Genomic DNA, 9,551 nt, shown 5'->3' with positions numbered 1-9,551 from the left:
AGTACGGAGAGTCTCTTTTTGTGTGTTGTTTCAGTTGTGTCTGACTCATGACCCCGCTGGATCCCACTGAAAAAAAAAAAGAAGAAACAAACAGAGGAATCAAACAAACAAAAAAAAACTTGTGTCATCTATGTATAGTCAAACAGAGCAAGTCCCCATTTTACCCACATCCAAAAATGTCTTTCTCATCCTGCATATGCATCTGTCATCTTTCTGCCAGGACTAAGGTAGCGCTCTTCATCATTAGTCCTTTGGACATGGGTTGATCAATGCACTGATCAAAGTTTTTATGTCTTTCAGCATTGTTCATTTTTACAACACTGATGTTTGTTGCTGTGTGAATGTGTCTGGTTCTTCGCTTGGCATCTGTTTATACAAGTCTTTTCAAGTTTCTCTGAAACCATCTCTTTCTTCATTTCTTATGGAATAGTAATATCCCACTAAAATCAGATAACATAGTTTGTTCCATCGTTATCCACTTGGTGATGGGCATCCTCTTAGTTTCCAGTTCTTTGTCACTACAAAAAGAGCTGCTATAAACATTTTTATGCAAATAAAATCGTTTCTCTTTTTCTTTGATGTCGTTTGCATATAGACCTACTAGTTGTATTGTTGGGTAAAAAGGCATGTATGAGTTGGTAACTTTTGGGGAATAATTCTAAATTGCTTTTCGGGACTGCTAGATCAATTCATGTCTCTGTAATGCCTTAATGTGCTTGTTTCCAGAAGCTCTTTAACACTTTTTATTTGCTTTTTTTGTTGGCTTTTCCAATCTGATGAATGTGAGGTAGAGCCTCAGAGTTTTTTTAATTTGCATTTTTCTAATTATTAGTGCTTTGAAGCAATTTTTTTTTTTTCTCATGGCTATAGACAGTTTGGGTTTTTTTTTTTTCTCTCTAGAACTGCCTGCTCATATCCTTAACACCATTTATCAGTTGGGGAATGGCTCTTATTCTTATAACTGAATCAATTCCATATACATCTTAGAAACAAGACCTTTATCAGAAAATTTTGCTACAATTATTGTTTTCCCACTTAACTTTCCTTTCTTGTTTTAACTGTATTAGATTTGTTTGGCCAAAAGTTTATTAATTTGATATAATAAAAATTGCCCCTTATATTTTTTTGTGAACTTCCTGATCCTTTGTTTTAGTTATGATCCTTATCCATGTACATAGATCTGGAAGGTAATTTATTCTCTCTTTCTCTAATTTGTTTAAGATGTGACTTTTTATACCTAGGTTTTGTATCCATTTGGAGCTTTTCTTGGCATAAAGTATGGGTATAAACCTAATTTCTGTCAATGTACTGTCCAGTTTTCCCAGCAATTTTTGTTAGAGACTTAATCTTTTTGCAGTAGCTGAGGTCTTTGGGTTTGTTGAACCCTAGGCCACAGGATTCATTTGTTTCTGCATGTTTTGTACCTAGTCTCTTCCACTGGTGGATCTCTTTGTTTTTTAAAACCGGTAATTCTAGATCCTCTTCCTTCCTACTTTTTTTCATTATCTCTCTTGAGATTCATGACTTTTTCTTTTCTAGATGTATTTATAGGTAATTTTTTTCCCTATTTCCATAAAGAATTTATGGAAATTCTCAATTTCTTCCTATTTTCCATATTTCCATTTTCCTTAGGTAGTTTGGTATGGTACTGAATGAGTGAATTAATTTAATAGTTTTGTCATTTTTATTATATTGGCTTGACCTGCCATGAACAATTAATATTTCTCCAATTATTTAGGTCCATGTTTCTGTAAAGTGTTTTATAGTTGTATTCATATAGTTCCTGTGTGTCTTAGCAGGTGAACTCCCAAGTACTTTATACATTGTGTCATTTTAAATTAAATGTCTCTCTCTTCTTTTTGTGTTTTGTTATACGGTAACATACAGCAACCTTGGTGTATTATTATGTGGGTTTATTTTATATCCTGCACTTTTGCTGAAGTTCTCAATTGACCCTGTCTAGATACTGCTGGAGCATACGGTTTCTATCATTTGTCTCTTGTTCTTACTTTACAAGTCAGGCCTGTCTCTTCTTATTGCACAACTTTAAGCTGTTTTTTTCTGTGCAGTTTTTCACTGGTCACTTAATACATCTCCCCTACCATGTGCTTCTGTCACCCTTCGCAGAACCCATAACCTTAATTCCATATAAAGTGTGGTATTCTTTGACCAGAATGACAAAACCCTGCTATGTATTCATTAGCTTTTTTTAAAGATTGTATTTCATTAATTACGCAAAGCAACACATTGACCATGTTTGACATGTGCTTCATGCCACGCTCATAAGTCTCCCAGTAGGGGAGATATGTTTCATTATCCATATTCTGTTGTTAAGCTTGGTTATTGCATTGGCCTGAATTTTGATATCTTTTAGGGCAGTTATATTATTGTAATCATTATGTGCAATGTTTTCTTGGTTTGGCTTACTTTGCCTCACTTTGCATGTTTCTTTGAATTCTCCATATTTTTTGTATTTTTTTTTTGGCTGTGTAACAATATTCTGTCACTCTCACACAATACAGTTTATTCAGCTACTCTCCAAAAGATAAATGTTCATAGGACTTGAGCAATTTTCAGAAGATGTAATGCAGATGATCCACAGCTATGTAAAAAAAGATGCTTGCTATTGTAATTAGAATGCAAATTAAGGTGACAGAAAAATTGTTAATATAATGACAGAAAATTAATACCAAATATACCTGCCACTCCTTAAAGGATCCCAGCAAGGTCAGAATTTCAGTAATGTTGTTGCATTACTACACTTAAAGATAGTGAGCTGGACCACACCCAACTCTCCACCTCTCCATCTAATCTTGTAAAGGAACTTAGCTTGTGCTGTGTTGTTTGAGATTCATGGTGAGTTAGATCATGAAGGACAACATTAACCAGAATAAATGAGAATAATCTCGCCCAGATTGCCAAGGACGATTGGGATCTCATGACCAGGCCTTGCTATCTAATATGACCCCCTTTTCCCCTAAAACTATAAGAACCTTTTTTGGTGACTCTCCTGGAGAGACATCCCCTAAGGTGTCAGGTTTGCTGCTCTGTTTTTCTGATTAAAGAAGCCTTCTTCCTTCAGGACTTGACAAAGACAACTCACCTCACACGCAGAAAATTAACAGAGATGATAAAAGACAAATATGTGATCAGTGTTGGAGGATCTGTGGGGAGACGGAAACTGAATTGGTCCAGTATTCTGGAAAGGAATTTGGAATTAATTGTTTATTCTCTCTGCCCCAGACATGTTGGTGCTGCCCAGTTTACCCCATGTGGCCCATGATAGAGGGAGACTTCTGTATGTCCTCACCTCTTTATAGCAGTGCTTTTGGTGGTAACAAGGACCTGGAAACAAAGTGGGGACCATCCATTGGGAAATGATGAGATAAATCATGTCATGGACGGTTTGTTGCAGTCCAGCTGGACAGTGAGATGTTTTCTGATCACTGCAGCTGAAAGTGATTGTCTCCTCCCTTAATTTCCTATAGGTTTGGGGTCTTTTCTTTGCTCTTACCACATCCTGCCCTGTTATCATACTTCTGTCTTATCTTCCCCACCCCCATTATAGGCTTATAAATCCCCAGGAGCTGAAAGGGACCTCCTCAGAGGAGGTCTAGTCCAAACCATTCACTTTACAGGCAAGGAAACTGAGGCTCAGGGAGGTTAGTGATGTACTCAGACACACTTTGGTATTACCCGTCAGAGGCAGAATTTGAACCCCATTCCTTTAACTCCCAAACTTGTTCTCTTTCTTATTTTCTCTTATTTTGTCAGCTCTTTGAGGGCTATTCCCTTGGCTTTTTTCCATCCTTATCTTTCCAGTATCTGGCACACTGCTATCTATACACATAGTAGGTACTTAACAAATGTTGATGATTTGTTGAGAAGTGATAGATATTTCCCTCCCATCTTTTCTCTTTAGTTGAAGTAGGGTGGGCTGGAACATGTGTAGAATGTCCCCCACCGTCCCCCCATAAGATGGTCTCTTCCTCATCATTATCCCTGCCCTGGCAAGAGTAGTCATTCTTTCAGCTGCCTTCCTTTTCATGTTGTTGCCATTGGCAGCAAGATAAAAAGCTAATTAAGAAGTGGGATCGATCCTTTTGCCACTCTCCTCCTTGTTGGTTTAAACATTTGAAAAGCTGAATTTGAAAACTATGTTAAAAAAGTAATCGGAGGGAAACATTTAAGAAATTCCAAAGTTAATATATTCAGGACACAAATTTAAGCCTTTCATTTTAATGATTTTCTACTTAAGGGTATTTTTTTTGAGAAGTATAGACATTGATAGTATATAGGAAGTATTTCTTAGCCCACAATTTCAGGGGGGAAAATCGTAATCATTAAAGATGTTTCGGACTTGGAGCTTCGTGGTCATGTCCTCCCACTTGGGGGTGGTTTGGAGAGTTATTTGCTAGATTGTTCTTTGGCATATGATAGCGTCTGCACCTATACCCTTCTTCCTTCATGTGGACTCTGGGAGCACAGAGAGCTTCCTAATATACAGGGCTCCTCTAAGGTCATGGATGTGTGCTGCAGCGGAGGGACCGGCCACACTCATGAAATGACTTCTAGCCTTTTACATCAGTTTTAATTCACTTCACTTAGAAGCAAATGTAGGGCTCTCTCTTCTCTCCAGTATTTCAAGTTGGTTAGTCAGGAAACACCTATTAACTACCTGTCGTGTGCCAGCCACTGTACTAAGAGCTGTGGATACAAATGTAAGTTAAATAAAAAAGAGACAGTCCCTGTCTTCAAGGAGCTAACAGTTTAATAGGGGAAGACAACAAACAAAAGGAAGCTGAAAGGGGGGACGGGTAGGTGCCCCCTTATTCTCTGCCTCAGTTTCCTTACCTGTAAAATATGGCTACAGATAGCACCTACCTCCCAGTGTTGTTGTGAAGGTCAAATGAGATGGTCATTGTAAAGCACCAGTGCCTGTCACTAGTAAGCTCTATACAATGTTTGTCATTGTTGTTATAATTATTATTATCCAGCCTTGGGTGGGAGTGTGGAGAAAGTCCAGAGAAGTCCAAAAGCAGAGTAACTGTTGGGAAATGGGAAAAGCACGTGCTGAGCCCCCTCCTTAAATAGAGGACCTGGAGCTCATGGGCCCCTTCCAGAAGGTCCATTGAGGAGCTGAGGGATGTGAGTACCAGGCAGATCCAGTTAATTGAGCTTATTCAGGTTCTGGCTGGACCATTTAGACACTTTCAAACTTTGGTTTTATTTACCAGTTGCATAGGATTACAGCAATTGAGCTGGATGCCATGGGGCTGAATGAAAGATTTTAGAAATGCAAAAATGGGCCATTGGTTTGTAATGAGTTGCTTTCTGACTGAGTGGGTTGGAACCGATTTTTAAAGTTTGCTTTAACTTTCAGAGATCAGTGTTTTGAGTAGAAGTGTCCATTAAAACACATCGGTTTGTGATGGCTTAAACATAGGGCATGGTCCTCAGTTTTTAATGTTTTTTTTTTGTTTGTTTTTATCTTGCAGAGAATGTAGAAGGTCACTATATCTCCCCCTTTCATGACATTCCTCTGAAGGCTGAATCTAAAGAGGTATTTATTGCTCTTAATTATTTTGGGATTAAAAAGAAACTCTCCTAACAGCATCAGGGAACAGGTTGAGATCTACAGAGAAGATTATAAGGAGACCACAAGGTTGGGAAGTACTGATAAAGTATAAGAAGGTGGATGGTAACGTCTGGGGTATAGTCCCATGACAGGATTACTGAAGATAAATCTCTAGTCAATCTAGATGGCTGGAATTTCTAGAATTTGCTAGCAAGTAGAGAGTGAAGCTTCAGACACACCAAAATTGTAGGGATTTAGATACTGCAGAGGTAAATGGAGGTAGAGCAAAAGGCTGATAGTTGGGAGAAGGGGAGTTTCTGAGTAATGGGATGCTCATGAAAATATCTAGGTAACTAATGTCAAAAAATATGGTTTTATTGAATGATATACATTCACTTACTACCCGCATCACAGAATTTTTGCTGCCTTCAATAATGATTTTTTGGTGGCACTATTAAAAGATAAATTTAGATATGGTATTTTGTCTTGGTTTTAATAATATGAAAAAAATAATAATTTAACTTACATAAATGATAAAAATAATAAAAAATAACTGTGTCCTAGTTACAAAAGATGGAAATCAACTCAAAGTGGGGCCTTTCATCATTCAAAATATTTGACACATATAATATTCTAAGATATGCTAGCAAATGTCCCTGACCTTGTGCTAAGATTATCTTTATTTTACATACTGAGATTGTTGCTGGTATCATTCTTATTTTCTATACTGAAATAGGTTAAGTGAATTACCCAGATTTACCCAAACCTAGAATTATCTAGGAAATGTTTGGGGCAGATTTCAGAACCAGGTCTTCCCTATTCTAAGTCCAGAGCTCCATATGCTATGGCACAGTTGGAGGTGGGGTGGGGAGGAATCAGAGGATGATGGAGTATCTTGGGGAGAAGGCCAGGGTAAGGAAAAGAAGAGGATGTGGATTAGTAGAGTCATTATTGATCCCAGGGACACAGTCATGGCGGGTGCTTTGGAGGTGATAGGCTCATAGGATCTCAGATTTGGAAGAGATCATCTAGTGTAACCTCTCTGTTTTACAGATGAGGAAACTGAGGCCCAGAGAGGTTAAGTTGTTAGCACAAGGCCACAGGTAGTGGTGGTAGACCCAAGATTCAAACTCGGGTGCTCAGATCCACACTCTTCACTGTGTCCCGATGGGGGAGTAGATGTAGGTGGTAAGGTAGGTTTTGTTAGGGTCAGGTTTCCCATGCACAGGAAGGCTCTGAGAATGCTTCAGAGCAGGATCCCCAGTATCACACTGTAAGTGGGCGACCTTGGCTGAAGGTCTCCTCAGCTGCCTTTGTTTGTGGAGCAGCTGAGTAAAGCCTTGTGCTGCATCCTGTGCGAATGCCTGGTGCTGATGGCAGCTCCCTGGGTGGGATGAGGGCTCTGGTGCTCCTCGTTAGGCAGCGGGGGCTTTCAGTCCGGTGGAGCCGATAGTGTTTTTAAATACACAGGATTATAATTACAGGAATTATATTGCCAGTTGTATTGAAATACAGCTATAAAAGTATTTTTTATAACGTTCACATGCCCCAGGTTGAGGATCCTCGGTTTAGAGCACAGAGCAAGCTCTGACGAGGTAGATGCTGAAATAGACTTTCAACAAATTGCAGACTCTAATATGGCTGTTCTTCAGGTGATTCTTCTTCCTGAGTTCAAATCTGGCTTCAGGCACTTACTAGCTGTGTGACCCTGGGCAAGTCATTTAACCCTGTTTGCCTCAGCCACTCATCTGTAAATTGATCTGGAGAAGGAGATGCAAACCTTTCTCTGCCAAGAAAATCCCAAATGTGGTCACGTAGACTTGGACATGACTGAAAAACCCCTGAATGACAACAACAACAGAATATTAAAATGCCTGTCCTTGCTCCTAGTGTGGCTGCCCGTTCTGGGTCATAGTGAGCCATTGGGAATTAGGAGCTTGGGAGAATAGAAGCAAAAAGAGAAGCAGTAATCAAGGCCAGGCTGGTTGCCCTTGGGATGTGCAGAAAGACACGAGGGGCCTAGATTCATTGAGCTAGAACTGGAAGGAGTCTTAGAAGAGATCTAGTCCAAAACCGGGCTTTTCACAGATGAGGAGACAGCACTGTGCTTGGCCCATAGTAGGCACCTACTAAATGTTTATTGCATTGAATATGTCCTGTAATTAAAAAACACAAACAAGCATATCTGCTCCAGTGACTCCTTTTGGGAGGAGTGATTTAGGAGGTGACAACAGTGGGTTTGAGGGGAGAACCAAATTCTGTTACACAGAAAATTCTAGCTTGAGCTTGGGGCTTCCTTGACATTACAGTTAGCTGAGGCCTGAGTTGTTGATTATAGCTAACTTCAGAACGAGGGCTGGGACAAGGCAGAGGCTGAGAGAAGCCCCGTGAGTCCCTGATGATTGGCAGTAGGGTAGGGATAATGGCACACTTAGATTGTCACAGTGACTGCAAACAGTTTTCAGGCCCACAGGGGTCACACAAATAGGCTTTACTCACTTAGCCAATAGTGATTAGAACCACTGTTATTTGCACTTTGGAGTGTGGTTGTTTGGGAGGCAAAAATAATGTTTTAGGGTTGGCTTATAACAGTCCCTTTTTCTACATTTATTCCTAAATTATGTTCATTTCCTTCATGATGGGTTTTTTTTTTTCCTGTGCAGAAGGTACACAATGTGTAAGCTGGTGTAAGGGGCATAGTTCTCCTTCCCGCCCCGATCCCAGAGGCTGTTTTAATTTAAAACCAGCAAGGATGCTCAAGAGAGGAGTAGTAATCACACCTTTGGAGAATTACAAGGCATGGGGTGCAGCCGAGTGCTTTCATGTCTTGTTAGCCACACTCCCTGGAGTTTCATTTCGATAATGAAATGACTGTTTTATACGTAATCGTTGGAAGCTGCTGCTACTCTTGCCTTTAGTACAAGCAGTGGATTTATTTCTTGAAGAAAGGCTTGGGAGAAAGGCCCTTGATAAGAGTTTTTTTTTAAATTATTTTTAGACTTAGGAGAACATACCAAACAAACCCACTCTTAGACATTTTAAATGGTTCACAATTCATTAAAAAGAAAATCCCTTTTTTTTATTGTCTCTTTGGATTTAACCTTGTAGGTCATTTGATCTTGGTATCATACTCCTAGAGGGTATCAGTATTATGTGAATATGCTGGCAGTTCTAAGCATGCAGCAGGTACTCAGTGAATAATTGTTGGTTGCAGTTTTGGTTTTGTTATTACCCCTTACTGCGGTTTAATTTAATCTTTTAGACAGGCAATATAGAAAAATACTCAAAAAACATGTCTTTGTTAAAGTAATCAACAAGTGTTTGTTAAGGACGTTGTCCTAGACTCTGGGAATATAGTAACAAAAGTTAAACAACCCCTACTCTCTGGGCAGTTGGATTATGTGTGTGTACAGATATCTAAATCTATATATCTGCACAATCTACATATTCATGTATACATGTATGCACTTATAAATGCACGCCCCACATATATGTGTATGTATATATGGCCCCCATATAGATTATAAGCATATAGATATATATAGATAAATTAAAAATATAAATACATAGATATTTAATATAGGTAACTATAGATGTTTATATAGATAGATATTCACATAGATAAATATGGGTTAAATTAATATAAATTTAGAACTATATATAGAGAGAAATATATGTAGATAAATAAAAATACATACATACTTTATGTATACATGAGAGCATACGGAATGTATACAAAGTAAATACAAGGAGATTTCTGGTGGTGTTTGAGCTGAGCTTTAAAGGAAGGTGAAGATTCTGAGAGACAAAGGTGAGGATGGAGTGTATTCCAGGCCTGAGTGGCAGCCTGAACAGATGAAATCCGTGTGTAACAGCAAAGAGACAAGTATGGTGATACTGTTGAGTTGGCAGAGAGGAGTAATGTGTAATAAGTCTAGAAACATAGGTTTGAGGTAGATTACAAAGGACCTTA

General features: G+C 38.8%; 1 protein-coding gene across 2 annotated transcripts in view; it reads left to right on the top strand.

Annotated features, from left to right (window-relative positions):
• Positions 1 to 9,551, top strand: part of PPA2 (inorganic pyrophosphatase 2) — a 116,938-nt gene that overhangs the window by 4,504 nt on the left and 102,883 nt on the right. For both annotated transcript variants that reach the window (XM_069094710.1, XM_069094701.1), the window contains exon 2: positions 5,499 to 5,563. In XM_069094710.1, coding sequence (XP_068950811.1) covers positions 5,499 to 5,563 — 65 coding nt within the window. The remainder of the gene's footprint in view (positions 1 to 5,498; positions 5,564 to 9,551) is intronic.

This window comes from Petaurus breviceps, unplaced genomic scaffold, assembly GCF_028583685.1.
Source record: "Petaurus breviceps papuanus isolate PSGF00001 unplaced genomic scaffold, PetGlider_PUasm1.0 126, whole genome shotgun sequence".
NCBI classification, from domain to species: Eukaryota; Metazoa; Chordata; class Mammalia; order Diprotodontia; family Petauridae; genus Petaurus; species Petaurus breviceps.
The sequence above is the reverse complement of the archived record's forward strand: the minus strand, read 5'-3'. Positions and strand labels throughout refer to the sequence as shown.